This window comes from Rhinoderma darwinii, chromosome 12, assembly GCF_050947455.1.
Source record: "Rhinoderma darwinii isolate aRhiDar2 chromosome 12, aRhiDar2.hap1, whole genome shotgun sequence".
NCBI lineage: Eukaryota > Metazoa > Chordata > Amphibia > Anura > Rhinodermatidae > Rhinoderma > Rhinoderma darwinii.
In genome coordinates, this window is record NC_134698.1 from 7,122,847 (window position 1) to 7,140,922 (window position 18,076).

At 44.7% G+C, this 18,076-nt stretch overlaps 2 protein-coding genes across 2 annotated transcripts in view; one reads left to right on the forward strand and one right to left on the reverse strand.

The window, feature by feature from the left end:
• The window catches only part of LOC142665034 (SLAM family member 9-like), a 42,010-nt gene extending 39,372 nt beyond the window's left edge, over window positions 1-2,638 (forward strand). The window contains exons 7-8 of the mRNA XM_075844569.1: window positions 1,765-1,866; window positions 2,562-2,638. Of these exons, the coding sequence (XP_075700684.1) occupies window positions 1,765-1,866; window positions 2,562-2,620 (161 nt within the window). The 3' untranslated portion in view covers window positions 2,621-2,638. The remainder of the gene's footprint in view (window positions 1-1,764; window positions 1,867-2,561) is intronic.
• Window positions 2,639-8,710: 6,072 nt separating this feature from the next.
• Window positions 8,711-18,076, reverse strand: part of LOC142665036 (uncharacterized) — a 34,419-nt gene continuing 25,053 nt past the window's right edge. The window contains exons 6-10 of the mRNA XM_075844570.1: window positions 11,023-11,059; window positions 9,899-9,957; window positions 9,595-9,643; window positions 9,362-9,447; window positions 8,711-9,238 (exon numbers count right to left, since the gene is read on the reverse strand). Of these exons, the coding sequence (XP_075700685.1) occupies window positions 8,771-9,238; window positions 9,362-9,447; window positions 9,595-9,643; window positions 9,899-9,957; window positions 11,023-11,059 (699 nt within the window). The 3' untranslated portion in view covers window positions 8,711-8,770. The remainder of the gene's footprint in view (window positions 9,239-9,361; window positions 9,448-9,594; window positions 9,644-9,898; window positions 9,958-11,022; window positions 11,060-18,076) is intronic.

Below are 18,076 nucleotides of genomic sequence, written 5' to 3' on the forward strand. Positions count from 1 at the left end.
CAATTATGATTGTCCATCTGAGAGCTCTACGGAGGGATGGGGTGGGGGTCGTTCTGAAATGTTTGCCGATAGAGCTTCTCCATTCCTGGGGTAACACATAGAGAGAAGTATATATGTATGTCCTACTTGTCTGCTCTCCCAGATTCCTAGCAGATCAGCGTCTACCACAATTACTGAGACTTGCCACCAGGGGGAGTGTCGCATATGAACGTACATTGCTCTGACATGATCATGTAAAGTGTCACGCTCATAAGAGGCTCCCCTCCAATCAGCGGTGATGAAGGTTCTAGTGGAGCCGCTGATTGGAGGAGTGAAAGCTTTATCTGAGCTCTATAATGTAATAGAGACGTTATCTTTCCCAACATCTGATGAGTGCAGAATATCTGGTGCAATCCCTCACATTCAAAGTATAAATTGTACGAGCAAAGAATGCTGGGAGATTTCAAGTCTGAAGCCGGCAGAATTGCGAATTTAGCTCTGGAGTATAATACAGGCTATAATTCAGGATATGGCACTGTTTAGAAGGAGGCACTCTGCAGTTACTGTATATAAGGAGGCACTCTGCTGGTACTGTTTATAAGGAGGCACTCTGCTGGCATTGTTTATGAGGAGGCACTCTGCTGGTATTGTATATAAGGAGGCACTCTGCTGGTACTGTTTATAAGGAGGCACTCTGCTGGCATTGTTTATGAGGAGGCACTCTGCTGGTATTGTATATAAGGAGGCACTCTGCTGGCACTGTTTATAAGGAGGAACTCTGCTGCCACTGTGTATAAAATGGCACTCTGCTGGTATTGTATTATAAGGAGGCACTCTGCTGGTATTGTTTATGAGGAGGCACTCTGCTGGTAGTGGTTATAAGGAGGCACTCCGCTAGTACTGTATATAAGGAGGCACTCTACTGGTACTGTATATAAGGAGGCACTCGACTGTACTGTATATAAGGAGGCACTCGGCTGTACTGTATATAAGGAGGCACTCTGCTGGTACTGTATATAAGGAGGCACTCTGCTGTACTGTATATAAGGAGGCACTCTGCTGGTACTGTATATAAGGAGGCACTCTGCTAGTACTGTATTTAAGGAGGCACTGTGCTGGTATTGTATATAAGGAGGAACTCTGCTGGCACGGTTTATAAGGAGGCACTCTGCTGGCACTGTTTAAAAGGAGGCACTCTGCTGGCACTGTTTATAAGGAGGCACTCTGCTGGCACTGTTTATAAGGAGGCACTCTGCTGGTACTGTTTATAAGGAGGCACTCTGCTGGTACTGTTTATAAGGAGACACGCTGCTGGCACTGTTTATAAGGAGGTACTCTGCTGGCACTGTTTATAAGGAGGCACTCTGCTGGCACTGTTTAAAAGGAGGCACTCTGCTGGCACTGTTTATAAGGAGGCACTCTGCTGGTACTGTTTATAAGGAGGCACTCTGCTGGCACTGTTTATAATGAGGCACTGTGCTGGCACTGTTTATGAGGAGGACCTCTGCTTGCAGTGCTTATGAGGAGGACATCTGCTTGCTGTGTGTATGGGGGCACTCTGCTGACACTAGTGTTGCAGGCACTTTGACTGTAGTTATGGGGGCATCACTTGTATTTATGACGGATTTACATAGAACACATATCTCCCCCCCCCCCAGAAAGCGCGGCCACTCTGCCTACAATTCCTCCTTCCCTAATGTCTCTCCATGTGGAGTTCCCCTTTAAGTAGAAGCGTTATTTCTTTATAATGTCTCTGTTCTCACTCGTGTTTCTGTTCTTCACCAGGCGGTCGATCTCTTCATCTTCTGATCATAAAACCGGTGCAGTGTCTGCTTCTCCTGGTGCCGCTTATCATATATCTCACTATAATACTTCATGGAAGACGAGGTAAGAAAACGTTTCCAAATATAAGTGACCCGCCAATTTATACCCACCTCACCATCTGCCACCGTGCCCACATCACCGGTCCTCTCAGCCCCTCAGCCACCATGGTCACATGTCTCTGTGGTGATGGGCAGCTATGGGCAGTCACTTGACAGGTCATTGCCAGGTACGAGACATCATCACTTATATAGGGGGCGCTGGGGTGGTGCACGGGACTGTCCTGTCATTCCAATGGCAAGGGGGCATGGCTGATTCTGATTTGCCCAAAGGGGCATTTTGTGTGTCCCACAATTTGGGAGAAGTATGGCCAACTGGTAAAGGGGCAATTCTATAACTTCACTATTTTACTGTTGGGGCCTCTGGTCATTATTTTTGCCCCCCTTCCCCCCCCCCCCAAAGCCCTTTAAATGGGTGAATATGAAGCTGCAATAAACTGTGGGATTGGGGCATTTTTGTGATGCTGTCCAAATAGAAGTGATTACTGGATCTGTAGGGAAAGAAGGACAAGTCTCCTCTCGGGCTGCCCCCTGGCTCTGGTCATGCGTCCATAAGTATATCGGGTGCAGCGGTAGTACCCGGGTCCGGGAACCGGATGGGACCTAAAAGCACCAGTTTTATATGACACACACATGGTAGGTGAGGGGCGAAGAAGAGGAGGCAGCGGGTACATTTATTCCTCCACTATTCTCTTTTATCAGGATCCCCTAAGTCCCCGGAGTATATAAATGTTGACCGACACGAAGTAACGACATGTTAACTAGAAATTATCCATCAGGTAAGAGAAGCAGAATATCGATTCTCTAGTCTGTGCCAGATATTGGGATATATAAGGGTATGTTCACACTTGGCATCGGTGGGTACGGCAAAAAGTATGGCTGGTGTCCGTATTAGTAGTGGTTTTCCTACATTTTTGTGGGCAGGGGGCGTAGTAGGCATAGGGCAGTATGGAAATTATTGGGACATGTCCTAGAAAACGTGAAGTTCAATGCGGCTGCGTAATTACAACATCCAAATAGTTCATTTTTCTTCCTACTTTCTAACAGCTCCGCAAGTTGCGGATATACAGAGATGTAGGCGGAGCCCCCGTCACATATTCCAGCACCTGCTTGGCACCAACTCTGCTGACGAGGCGGCACCAGATATACAATGACGTAATACAAGGAAAAAATGATCTACAAGCAAAGTAAATCAATGGTCTCCAATCTATAAAACTACAACTCCCAGCATGTCCTAACAGCGGCAGGTATCAGTTGGAGCGCCACAGGTTGGGCGCCACGGATGTAAATACTACGTTATATTACTATTATGCGTAATGGAAATTCGGCATAGAATGACCATGTGATTAATTTGATGTACATTTATACAAAAAGAAAAATATAAAAAATAAAATGGAATTTTCGTTAATTTTTTTCATAAAATTGTGTAAAAATGGCGCGGCTTTACCGCGATTCACGGTTAAAATGCATTTTAACCGTGAAGCCTAATAGAATAGTAACAATGGAAATTTACCATGTACACTCACGTGATTTAATGTCTTATTGATATTACTTAATTTTTATTGGTTATTTGAAGGTTTCCGCGGGGGCGTGAACCTCTATCGTGATTGGACACCAATGTATCTGTGTTATTAATAAAATCTGTGGTAAAATCAGTTCTACTTCCTGAATAAATCAGATCAGATCTCTGTCAGGATGAATCGGTCACCGCGTTTATGCTGCCCTCCCTCCAGCCGCTGATTGACCGCTTTCTCCCTATAACTGTGCATAGCAGGAAAGCTGCCAATCAGCGGTGAGTAGGTGGGGAGATCCTGAAGCTCATGATTACCGAGGGCTCCTAGCACGATGCGAGCGCTGTAGCATTGTATAAAGAAAAGGGCCAGGACAAAGTGATATAGGGGAGCAAATAGCAGGAGGTGCAGTCAGTGTGTGGCTGATGCCACTTGTAGTGCGTGGGGAGCCTGTGTAGCTCAATTTAAAACGTGAGGCCCCAAGGACAGGGCAAGTGAGAGAGAGAAGCCGCACAGGGAGGTCCATGAGTAGCTTCCGCGAGACTGCCAGTGTGAACAGAGGACAGACACCTGGAGCTTTGCCGCCAAGGAGGTGCCGATGAGCTGGTATAGAGAGAGTCTGTGGGAGCTATTGCTGGGCTGAAGCGGGCTGTCCTTAAAAAGACAGTACCCCTTTCTAACAAGGACTTGGACCAGAACTGTGGTGGTCTCTCTGTGCCCTCGGACCGTACTCCTGTTGCGCAGAGTATTGTGTGACGTGCATATCGCGCTCTCAGAGCCACTAGTGGTCGGGCAATGTGAAAGGACCCTCGGAGGCGGATGACGTTCCCAAGACTAAGTGAGTGGTGCAATCTCATGAGAACCGCCCAGGCGTGGCAGGCTGTGGTAGAGAGGAGCCTGGGTAGAGAGATCCATAGTTGCACACTAGGTCAAGAAGGAAGCGACAGTCACTGTGGCGCAACCCGGCTTGGGGACTACTGCCTTGTCAATATCCCCGACCCAGGTTCTAGGACCGCTCCGTGTCATCCTAGAAAACCTCTATTACAATCTGAATCATTTTGTTATCTGATAACTTGTATGACGTTGCGCAGCGGGAATTGTATTTATGATCCACAGGATCGAGTTCTTCTCCAAGATGTTTTCCGACTAGAAGGATCGATAGGATCACATTGGTCTATGATTGGCTGTTTCCACCTCTCAATGGAGAGTGACTGAGCGCTTGCGGCTTTGTCTGATCAGCATGGGACACATTACGGAACGTTATGAGAGAGGAATTAAAAGAACACCAGGGGGCGCCATAACAAGCACGTAACAGCAATATCTAGCCAGAGAAATCGACTTTTGCATGGACAGATAGACTTTCCATTGAGCCCGTACACCGCTCCGAGGAAAGCCGATCAGAAATGAAGTCGCACATTGCTCACCCGAGAGCGTCTGCCACTTCGTATTAGCGATAATGGGGGTCTCAGTGCTCGAACCCCCACCAATCAAAACTTCTGACATGTCAGTCTGACGTCAAGACTTTTTTAAAAGTTTGGTTATAAATGCTAAGGTGCAAGTCAGAAAAATTATTTGGACTTCCACCCATTATTTTACATTGCGCCTGAGGTCCACTTCCAAAAGCGATTTTCTGACATGTAGTATTAGGGCTTATTCAGACGAACGAGTGTAAATTCAGACGAGAAAAACATTTGTTTTTCACGGTCTGAGTCGCACCCGTGCGGGACCCGTTTTCACGGATCCCTCATAGACTTGAGTCTATTGAGGGTTCTGTGAAAATGGACAAAAATAGGACACGGGCCGTTCACATGGTTCGTTAAAACAACGGCCGTGTGAACAGTCCAATAGAAATAATCAATGGGAAGAAGGAAAGAGGCTGGCACTACCAAAACCGCACAGTCGGAATAGGAGTTGAAATATGGCTTGCTTACTATTGGATAATTGCAGGTAAATTGCCACGGAGTTGCTCTTCGAAAGAATAGCACAAAAAGCTGGATATATATGTAGAAGAATGATCGAGGCACTCACCGAAGCTGGCAAAAAATTCGTTCTTTATTACAAAAGAGGATCTAGGTCAGGATGTGGAAATGCCTACGGCCGTTTCACGTGCTGGTACACGCTTTCTCAAGGCCCTTTTTTGCCAGCTTCGGTGAGTGCCTCGATCATTCTTCTACATATATGTCCAATAGAAATACATGCAGCCGTGTAACAGCCGTTACAAAAACGTCCGTCACACAGATTACATTTACCGGCGTCTGAATAAGCCCTAAATCTGTGGCGATCGTGTTTTGCTTCAGGGTCCTATTTTATAAAGAACAAGTTGTATTCTAAAGAATATTGGTTCAGCCCACAAAATTGTTTTTAATTGGACTTCCCCATACAGTATAATGCCCCCATAGCTGCCCCATACGGTATAATACCCCCTTAGCTGCCCCTAGTGCCAGAGTCCATGTAGATAGTACCACAGTGCCCATGTAGATAGTTCCACAGTGCCCATGTAGATAGTGCCATACCACCCTTATAGATAGTGCCACCCCACCCCCTGTAGATAGCGCTATCCTCCCTGTAGTCATTGGGACTCCCTCTAGGGGCGGAATCCCCAGCCTGGAGAAGATCCTGACGTCACTGTCCATATATGGACAGTGACATCAGGGTTTCCCTCTAGGAGCGGAATCCCCGGCCAGAGCGTCCTGGAGGGAGGAGCCACTGATGTCACTGTCCATATATGGACAGTGACGTCAAGGGTTTTCCCGGGCTCATCGCTTAAAGTAGGGCTGTGTTCAGGGTATCCTCTGTACTAATGCTGAAGCAGGGAGCTGACGGTTCCCTACTGCAGCATTGGGTTCAACTGTATCTGCATCCTAACAGAGCTAGCCACAGTGGCCCAATAACAGAGCTAGCCACATTGCCCTCATAACAGAGTTAATTAGAATAGACCCTTACAATCTAAAGAAGCCACAAAGTGAGATCATTGCTGATCAGAGGAGATTCAGCAGCCGGATATCCAATGAAGTTTCATGTAGAAAATTAGGTTGTCTATTTGCAGGACAATTCTTTACAATGATAAAAATCTTTCTGCCTACAGCTACCACTAGAGGGAGTTTAGGAACGTGCTGAACCTGGATTTATCATTGAGTCAGGATCCGTATAAATTCATACACGGTAAACTCCTCCTAAGGGCATGCCCAGACATGGCGGATTTCTTCCGCAACTGCCCGCATCAATGCTGCACAGAATCTGCGTTGCAGATTCTGTCGCGGATCTGCCCAAAATGGGCATTAAATTGATGCGGACTAGCCGTTGCGTATTGAGGTGAAAGTACTTTCCCTAGTGAAAGTAAAAGAATTTCATACTTACCGGCCGTTGCCTTGGTGACGCGTCCCTCTTTCGCCATCCAGTCCGACCTCCCTGGATGACACGGCAGTCCATGTGATCGCTGCAGCCTGTGATTGGCCTATGATTGGCTGCAGCCTGTGATTGGCCTATGATTGGCCTGTGATTGGCTGCAGCCTGTGATTGGCCTGTGATTGGCTGAAGCCGTCACTTGGACTGAAACGTCATCCTGGGAGGCCGGACTGGAGGAAGAATCAGGGAGTTCTCAGTAAGTATGAACTTCTATTTTTTTACAGGTTGCTGTATATTGGGATCGGTAGTCACTGTCCAGGGTGCTGAAACAGTTACTGCCGATCGCTTAACTCTTTCAGCACCCTGGACAGTGACTATTTACAGACGTCTCCTAGCAACGCTCCCGTAATTGCGGGAGCCCCATTGACTTCCTCAGTCTGGCTGTAGACCTAGAAATACATAGGTCCAGCCAGAATGAAGAAATGTCATGTTAAAAAAGCAAGACGCATCCGCAGCACACATAACATGTGCATGACAGCTGCGGACTTCATTGCGGAAATTAGAATCTCCATTGAATCTCCAATGGAGAAAAATTCCGCAATGAGTCCGCAACCAGTCCGCCACACGTCCGCAACATCCATTGTATGCTGCTGACACCAAATTCCGCACCGCAGCCTATGCTCCGCAGCGGAATTGTCCGCAATGTGCAAACGAACCCAACCACAAAGCTGTGGAAGGCAATGGAGAAACGCGTCTGCTGCTGATTTCCACAGCAAATCCGCTACGTCTGGCCATGCCCTAATGGTGACTGAAGGTAATCAGAATTGTATCATTTACCTCTATGACTTTACAGAGGACACGGAGCTCCAACCATTGTAAAGATATATTATAAAATGAGCACAAAACCTTTTAAACCTAAAAATATAATATTTAAATGTGAAACTTGAACTAATGGAAATGAGGATTATAACAAATATGTGGATAATTTCAGATGAAATGTTTTTCTTCATTACAGTAAAATAAAGGAGACGACACAAGGTTATAATTATAATTAATAATTTATTTCTAACAATTAATACTATCATTACCCTATCAGTACTATTATATTATTATCATTATTATTATTACTATTATTATTATTACTATTATTATATTATTATTACTATTATTATATTATTCTTATTATTATTATTATTATTATTATTATTACTATTATTATTATTGTTATTATTATTATATTATTATTATTACTAACTATTATTATTATTTTATTATTACTATTATTATTTTATTATTACTATTATTATATTATTACTATTCTTATTATTACTATTATTACTCTAGTCCTATGCCCTATCATTAAAGCTGTTGATCCAGAGGAAGGCGAAAACCCCCGGACACATTCTGCCAATTCGTGCCACAGGGGGGAAATTCCTTCCTGATCCCGGGAAAAGGCGATCAGTCCTAGAACCCTGGATCAAACTCGCTGATAAATATTATAATTTACTTTACTATTATTCTTATAAATCTATATTATTATATTTGCCATGAATAAAATTCTTGTTATATTTATTATTATACTATTTATTAATACTATTATATTATAACTATATATTTATTTTCTCTTATATTATTATTATCATTACTATTTTTATAAATATTTCTATTATTATTTTGCTAAACTATCAACTACTTCCCTAATCCTAAAAGCTGTTGATCCAGAAGAAGGCGAAAACCCCGGACACATTCGGCCAATTCGTGCCACAGGGGGAAAATTCCTTCTTGACCCCGGGAAAAGGCGATCAGTCCAAGAACCCTGGATCAAACCCGCTGCTAAATATTCTAAGTTATATTATTACTGCTCTTATTATTACTGATATTATACACTATATACTACACCTAATATTATCACACTATTCTTATACTGTTGTTATTATTATTATTTGTTTAAGCTTCTTTAACCTAACAATTATTATTAATATTACAGAAGTTGTTATTTCTGTTGTTGTTGTGGCTGTTGATGGTATTACAGCTTGGATGGTGCCGCACCACACATCACCGGCACATTGGTCTGAGGAGGATGGTCCAGATGATGTTCCTCTTTCCTCGGAGGTTGCTGTGGATGTAGCGGAGGGGGGAATGCTGGCGGATCCTACATCTTCTTCCTGCCTGATGTTGAACTCTTCTCATCTTCATGGTGACTTTTTCTGTGGTTTCTTTTCCCTCTTCCACGATTTTCTCTTCAACCTCCTCAGTGTCTTCAACCTCCTCAGTGTCTACTTCCATGCTTTCCACTTCATCCTCACTGTTGTCTTCCTCCTCATGTTCTTCCACCTCATCGTTGTCTTCCTCATGTCCATCTTCCTCCCGGTCCTCTGCCTCTTCTGGCTCTGTCTTGTCCACCTCCTCCTTCAGATTTTCGGTCAGCTGGCCATCCATCATTGGTGCAGTCTTGGGTTCTTCTTCGTCCCATGGCCAAGGCAGGTATTTCTTCTGTGCTGCCCGGTTGGTCGGCATGAGGCGCTAAGAAAAAAAAAGATTCAGTCAATTGTCTATTGAGACGTTCCTATAAAACCTTCACATCTATAGAGAGAACATGGAGGAATCTGTTATATAGAGAACACAATAGGCGGTATGATCAGTGACCTCCATCTTGAATATCGGTGACGGCAGGTATTGCGTGCAGTAGATGAGACGCTGAAGATCTCTCTCCTCTTCGGTCCTGGGGTAAGCTACAGAGAGAACCCAACCAGATAATGAGATCAGTCATAAAATGTCAAGAAAGTGTCAAATCTATAAAATGACAGTAAAATTCCTTTAATCCGCCATCAATGGGACCTGTTATGTGCTGGATTATCAGATATAACAAAAATACTTACTTAAGAAGGGTAAAAGTCCATAAACGCTTTCCTGACGGCGGTAGATGTCCTAAAGAGAAGAGAATCCAGTAAGTGGCCGCTCATCACCCATCAGGAATGGAGCAGAGGACAATAGGACAAGGGGTCAGATACCAAATGGGCAGCCGGTGATTTGTGGACTTGTTACCTGTCCGGAGCTTGTACTCAATAAGCGGCTACTTGTCTGAGTGGACAGCCGGCCACATGGACGTCTCCTGCTGGATCAGAGTCTGCTGCTACATGTCCATCACAGGGAAGGAAAAAACAAGACAATGAAGACACTGACCTCCAGAGAACTGCTGCCCGCTGCCATCCTGTACACGTCCTGAACTGCAAAATCACAAGCTGGGACCCAAAAAAGAGACTTAGTCACAGATCTGATAAAGACACGAACACTGCAGCTTTCTACATGTACTGAATGTCCGCTCAGGTGTCAGACCCCAATCATCAAATATTGATGTACTATCATAAGAATGTTAATGTGTAAGTACCGGAGAGCCCCTTTTACATTTTTTGAATATGTCTTTATAGTAATCAGAGATCAGTTTTCCCCATACAGAGCTCCAAATCCCCTGCAAAACCCTAGAATAAAATGATAAATTGTAGTTGCCTGCAGCCACCACTGGGGAGCGTAGGAGAACACTGCAAACCGTTTTATTAGTGCAATGCACAACTAGTATTCAGTAATCTCCTGAGCTCCCCCTAGTGGAGGCTGCAGGCAGTTATAATGTTATCATTCTCAATGCAGGGGATTTGGACCTCTATATCAGAAAAATGGAGCTCTGATCATTATAAAGATTTATTAAGAATGTAATCAGCACCTAAAAATGACGATAAAAGGAGGACATTCACTTTACATTTCTACATATTATTACACAGGGTTCACTTTATCTTGTTTGTTATAATCCATTTGTTACTGGGAAGATGCAAATAAATGTATTAGTTAAATAAAGGTGATTTTTGGACTGTGACTTTGGATTTGTGCACTTATATTTATAGGCAGTAATAATACATTGGAGTGTGGCCCTTACTGGGTATTTATAGGGTCCCTACAAAGAAGAAGGACCAATATAGGTAATACCAGACACAAAGCAGAGTGCCCCCATAACCAGTTCCAGCAGATCTTCCCATCACACAGCCAGAGAATTAAATGATACATTTCTGGTTTCCTGCACCAACCACTAGGGGGAGTACACGGCACCAGTATTTATACAGCCCATATTGAAATTATAGGGAGCAAAATAAATACATAGACAGCAGCTCCCCCTTGTGGTGGCTGCCAACAGTCTTTGGAGGACATTTTAGGTGAAATAATAAGATCCTCATCAGATTCCTAATAATGTGAGTGAAGGATCATGGGAGATGAGATAAATCACCGTCAGTTATGTGACATGGGATGTGAGAACTCACCCACGTCCGTCTTCACTCCTCGTTGTCCTGTAACTGTCTGAGGACCACTGACTGTTGTTTTTTTACAAATTCAAATCCAGCGATCCCATTGGCTGCTGACCAGTGACAAAATTTAAAGGGACATACCGCTCTTATATCAGCAGACCTCATGTAATATCTGTGTTATACTTCTGCCTATGACATGAGGCTGTGGGGATAATCTGCGGGGACTGCCTTGTACTTCTCTTCACTGGGATTGACATTTCATATTCAATATCAGATCAGACCAGATTCTTTTTAACCCCTTCCTGATCAGGTTATTTGGGGTCTCTTTGATTATATCCTGAGGTTTTCATCTTTTTATCATTACAGTGGTCGGGTTATTTCTACATCTTTATTATACAGGGACATGAGGGGCAAATAGGGGTAAATAATAAGACCTTAGTGGTTCGGGGTGCGGTGGGGTGAACAGCATCAGACGGCGGCTCCATTCGTATATTATTATGTGACTATATTATCGCTGCTGTATACTTGGTTCTGTATTTGTACATTGGACTTGGTTCTGCAGAGGTTCTGTTACATTATGTTCATGCTTCATACTCATGTATTCAAAGGGATGAGCAGGGTTAAAACTTTTGCTGCACTTTTCGCACCGTACAGTCAGGGCCGGCCTTAAGGGTGTGCGATCCATGCTACATATATACAATACATTGGGGTATAAATTAAGGTCCGTGGGGTCCAACACAAAATTTGTGACAGGGCCCCCCCAACCATCACACATAATGTATCGTACTGGTCTACTCATATGGGGCAAAGAGACCATTTGGGTCCCTTCAGGCTCCAGGGCCCGGGTGCAACCGCCACCTCTGTACCCTATAGTTACACCCTGTGTATACACACATCACAGATATATACAGCACACACAACAGATATACATACACATGTAAGGTGGCCACGGGTGGGGTATGACGGTGGTGACCCCGCAGGAGTGTCACGGAAAGAAATACAACTTTGACTTTGCACAAGATACACATGTCTTTTGCTGGTGATGGCACGAATACCATGTACATTTCTTCCCACTCTGGGGGGGGCACAGAAATTGGTTCTGAAAATGATATACAATCTTCGTACTACTGAGACGCACATTATGGATCAGGCTGGCAAGATGGGGGTTTGTTCTGAGGTGACCGGCACCCACAGGGTCAAGGCCATCCCTCCTTGCTTAGGCCTAGTAGGCCTTAAATTGGTGGCTACTACTGCGTATTTCGGGCCTAGTGCCCCTTGAGCTGGTGGTTGCTGGCTGTTGCGTACATAGGCCCTCCAGGCCTCCACCTGGACTGACTCTATCTTAGTCTTGCGCTACTGTTGGTCGCAACTTCCTCTGACTGTCTCGGGTCATGTATCGACTACATCCCTTCACCGCCCAGCCCAGCTATCCATACAGTGTGGTCTCCCAAACCATCCCTGCTCACTCTTCAGGACTTGTCGCCACCCCAGGCCCAACAGTTTGACACTGACTAGGTCGGTCCTCATTAGTCTATCTCAGGCTCCTCAGCTCCAGCTCCAAGTAGTCGGTCTATCCTATACTTTCTATATTAGGCACTCTGGTGGCACTGTATATAAGGAGGCACTCTACTGGTACTGTATATAAGGAGGCACTCTGCTTGTACTGTATATAAGGAGGCACTCTGCTGGTACTGCTTATAAGGAGGCACTTTGCTGGTACTGTATATAAGGAGGGACTCTGCTGGTATTGTATATAAGGAGGCACTCTGCTGCCACTGTTTATAAGGAGGCACTCTGCTGACACTGTATATAAGGAGGCACTCTGCTGGTATTGTATATAAGGAGTCACTCTGCTGGTATTGTATATAAGGAGGCACTCTGCTGCCACTGTATATAAGGAGGCACTCTGCTGGCACTGTTTATAAGGAGTCACTCTTCTGGCACTGTTTATAAGGAGGAACTCTGCTGGTATTGTATATAAGGAGGCACTCTGCTGGCATTATTTATGAGAAGGCACTCTGCTGGCAGTGTTTATAAGGAGGCACTCTGCTGGCACTGTTTATAAAGAAGTACTCTGCTGGTTCCTGTTTATAAGGAGGCACTCAGCTGGTTTTGTATATAAGGAGGCACTCTACTGGTACTGTATATAAGGAGGCACTCTGCTTGTACTGTATATAAGGAGGCACTCTGCTGGTACTGCTTATAAGGAGGCACTTTGCTGGTACTGTATATAAGGAGGGACTCTGCTGGTATTGTATATAAGGAGGCACTCTGCTGCCACTGTTTATAAGGAGGCACTCTGCTGCCACTGTTTATAAGGAGGCACTCTGCTGGCACTGTATATAAGGAGGCACTCTGCTGGTATTGTATATAAGGAGTCACTCTGCTGGTATTGTATATAAGGAGGCACTCTGCTGCCACTGTATATAAGGAGGCACTCTGCTGGCACTGTTTATAAGGAGTCACTCTTCTGGCACTGTTTATAAGGAGGAACTCTGCTGGCACTGTTTATAAAGAAGCACTCTGCTGGTTCCTGTTTATAAGGAGGCACTCAGCTGGTTTTGTATATAAGGAGGCACTCTGCTGCCATTATTTATGAGAAGGCACTCAGCTGGCAGTGTTTATAAGGAGGCACTCTGCTGGTACTGTTTATAAGGAGGGACTCTGCTGGTACTGGTTATAAGGAGGCACTCTGCTGGCACTGTTTATAAGGAGGCACTCTGCTGGTACTGTATATAAGGAGGCACTCTGCTGCCACTGTTTATAAGGAGGCACTCTGCTGGCACTGTTTATAAGGAGGCACTCTGCTGTTACTGTTTATAAAGAAGCACTCTGCTGTTACTGTTTATAAAGAAGCACTCTGCTGGTTCCTGTTTATAAGTAGGCACTCTGCTGGTATTGTATATAAGGAGGCACTCTGCTGGCAGAGAAATCGAATTTAGCATTCCTTAACCCCTTCCGACACCATGCTGTATATTCACGGTGCTAGTGGGATGTAGTTTGCGTGAAGCGCCATAAATGTAAGGCGTGGAAATGGCGCAGGCTCAAGAGCCATTCACAGTGGATGTCAGCTGTACATTATCTCCGATCCCGTACATTCAACCCCTTTAGATGCCGTGTTCAATACTGACTGCAGTACCGATGAGGTTAGACAGTGGGGTGGTCACTTTAAGTCCATTGGCAGCCCTGCAAAACACTTGTAGGGTGATGGGTTTCCGTGACAGCTGGGGACCTGAGAAGGGTCTGCCATGTATAATTAGACCCTATCATAACAGGCATCAAAGGATCGCATGATCAAGTCCCATAGTAGGACTAAAAAAAAAAATATGATAATAAAGTGTAAAAAAAATTCCTAAGTATGGCATCGGCGGAAAAATCTAAAAGTTCTGGCTTTTTTAATGCAGAGATGAAAAAAAATAAATGTGTTGTGTTCTTAAAGGGAATGTGTCGCTAGAATTGTTTCTTTTTTTTTTTCTTAGTTAAACATTTATTATTTAAGTGATTACATATTGTTTACATTTTTTAAATTTTTTTTACAAGTCAAGAAATATTATAAATTAGATTCTAATTTATAACATTTCCATGTGGTGGCCACTAGAGGGAGCAGTTCCCAAAATTGCAGCATTGGCATTGTGGTAAAGCAACCTCATTGCTTTATTCCGCAAATTTTGTGGAGACACAATCGCTCTAGTGTCCTCACACAATCCCCCCTCCCTTATTCTGGCTAGTGCCAGGAGATGGAGGGGGTTGAATCTTCAAACCTCCTACACTGTGTGCCGCCATTTTCTGAGCGAATGCACAGTGTAGGAGGATTAGAAACTGTGCTCAGCAGACAGTGTAACACGAACATACACGAACATAATACACAAACATAATACACACATCACATACACGAACATAAATTACCTGCTCCTTCCGCCGCCGCCTACGCTCCTATTCCTTGCGCCTTCGCTTCCTTGAACATATGGCCGGAAGCCACGACCGGAAGTCGTCATCTTACTGTCCGGCCGCAGCTTCCGGTCCACATGAAAATGGCGCCGGATTTCGCCATTCCCACACAGACGGCGTACACTATAGTGAATGGAACGGCTCCCATTCGCATTCTCTATGGGGATGTATGCGCCGTATTCCATCTCTGTATGTGTCGTTAATCGACACATACAGAGATGGAAAAAAAAAATGGCAGCCCTCATAGAGAAGTAAAAGTAAGAACACAGTAAAAAGTAGAACATGGGAACACAAATAAATAAAATGTATTTTAATATCATATTAAAAGCAATATTATAAAAAAAAATCATGACACCTTCTCTTTAAGGGTTAATGCAAAATCTGTTTATACAGCGCTTAACGGCTGTCCCAACATGCTTCTCCAGGCCTCCCTGCCCCCACTCTGGCTCTCCTTCCCAATTCCTGGAGTCAATTACTGGCTGAAAGTAGCGAGAAGAAGCTGCATATTCAGCGCATCCAGAAAGTCTTCAGGCCTTTCACTTTTCTCACATTTTGTTATGTCGAGGCCTTGTGCTAAAATAAAACAAATAAAAAATCCCCATCATTCTGCACTCAATACCCCATAGTGACAAAGTGAAAATGGAATTTTAGAAATTTTCGGATATGGACATAAGTTTTCAGACTCTTTGCTATGACACGTGATATTTAGCTCTGGGGGCCTCCCATTTCTTTAGATCATCTTTGAAATGTTTTTACCCCTTGATTGGAGTCCACCTGTGGTAAATGAATTTGATTGGACATGATTTGGAAAGACACACCCCTGTCTATATAAGGTCTCACAGCTGACAATGTATATCAGAGCAAAAACCAAGCCATGAGGAGGAAAGAACTGACTGTAGAGCTCAGAGACAGGATTGTGTGGAGACAGATCTGGAGCAGGGTACCAAAAAAATGTCTGCTGCACTGAAAGTTCCCAGGAGCACAGTGGCCTCCATAATTCTTAAATGGAAGTAGTTTGGAACAACCAGGACCCTTCCTAGAGCTGGCCGACCCACCAAACTAAGTAATCCTGGGAGAAGGACCTTGAAAAGAGAGATGACCAAGAACCCAATGGTCACTCTGGCTGAGCTCCAAAGATCCATAGATGTGCAGATGGGAGAAATTTCCAGAAGGTCAGCACTCCACCAATCTGATCTTTATTGCAGAGTGGCCAGAAAGAAGCCTCTCGTCAGTGAAAGACACATGACAGCTGCCTGTGGTCTGATGAAACCAAAATTGAACTATTTGGACTCAATTCTATGCGTCATGTCTGGAGGAAACCTGGCAAGGCTCATCACCTGCCCAATACCATCCCTACAGTGAAGCATGGTGGTGGCAGCATCATGTACGGAGGAAACCTGGCACCGCTCATCACCTGCCCAATACCATCCCTACAGTGAAGCATGGTGGTGGCAGCATCATGTACGGAGGAAACCTGGCACTGCTCATCACCTGCCCAATACCATCCCTACAGTGAAGCATGGTGGTAGCAGCATCATGTACGGAGGAAACCTGGCACCGCTCATCACCTGCCCAATACCATCCCTACAGTGAAGCATGGTGGTGGCAGCATCATGTACGGAGGAAACCTGGCACCGCTCATCACCTGCCTAATATCATCCCTACAGTGAAGCATGGTGGTAGCAGCATCATGTACGGAGGAAACCTGGCACCGCTCATCACCTGCCTAATATCATCCCTACAGTGAAGCATGGTGGTGGCAGCATCATGTACGGAGGAAACCTGGCACCGCTCATCACCTGCCCAATACCATCCCTACAGTGAAGCATGGTGGTGGCAGCATCATGTACGGAGGAAACCTGGCACCGCTCATCACCTGCCTAATATCATCCCTACAGTGAAGCATGGTGGTGGCAGCATCATGTACGGAGGAAACCTGGCACCGCTCATCACCTGCCTAATATCATCCCTACAGTGAAGCATGGTGGTGGCAGCATCATGCTGTGGGGGTGTTTTTCAGCGGTTGGGACAGGGAGGCAGGTCATGGTTGAGGGAAACATAAATGGAGAAAAGTACAGGTACAGAGATATTCTTAATGAAAATCTGATCCAGAGTGTTCTGCACTTCAGACTGGGCCGAAGGTTCACCTTCCAACAAGACAATGACCCTACGTACACAGCCAAGGCAACACAGGAGTGGCGGGGGGACAACTCTGTGAATGTCCTTGAGTGGCCCAGCCAGAGCCCTGACTTGAACCCAATCGAACATCTCTGGAGAGACCTGATAATGGCCGTCCACTGACGTCACCATCCAACCTGACAGAGCTTGAGAGGATCTTCATAGAAAAATCTCCAAATCCAGGCGTGCAAACCTTGTGGCATCAAACCCAAGATGACTGGAGGCCATCATCCCCGCCAAAGGTTGAGACTTTCCGAATGCATTGTATATATAAATTTCTATAGTGTTCAAAGTAGACTTCCGCTTCAATGACCGTAGGCCGCACCTGTCATGTGCCATTTTTAGTACCGGTGTCTTCATATGTGGCTGAGGGACCTTTAGACCCCCTCAGGCTCCAGTGTAATTGCTTCCTCCGCACCCATGAGAGGGCCCAGTGTTGGACTGGTGGCCCATGAGACCCTCCTAGGTCTGCCTTTGGAACGCACCCCCGTCTCTGTTGAAGGAAGCGCCACAGAAGGCCCAGCACCCAAGTCTTGTGACCACTATGAACCTTAATAATAATAATTGTACAGCAGTTTTATTTAGAGTTATTTTAATTTTCAAGACTGTCCAAAAATGTTATGTTGGAATTTGGTGTATGACGTGTGTTCTTCCATTGCTTTTCAATTCGTGTGACCAGAAATACTCCAAGGTCGCCATAGGCTTTGGAAAAGTATAAAGGAAAAATGTACATTTCTTGTATTTGAATCGTATATTGTTTTGGTCTTAAAAATAAAAAAAAAATCACCTTCACAGTGTGAGCAAGGTGTTCTCCCAAGTGTCACACCACACAAATGGGCACCACAATGTGCCATTCCTCTGCGTTTCCTCCTGGAAATTTCAGAATAAATTAACAACTGGTTGTTACCAATTAGGGGCGTTTTCCTACACATCTGACAATGTC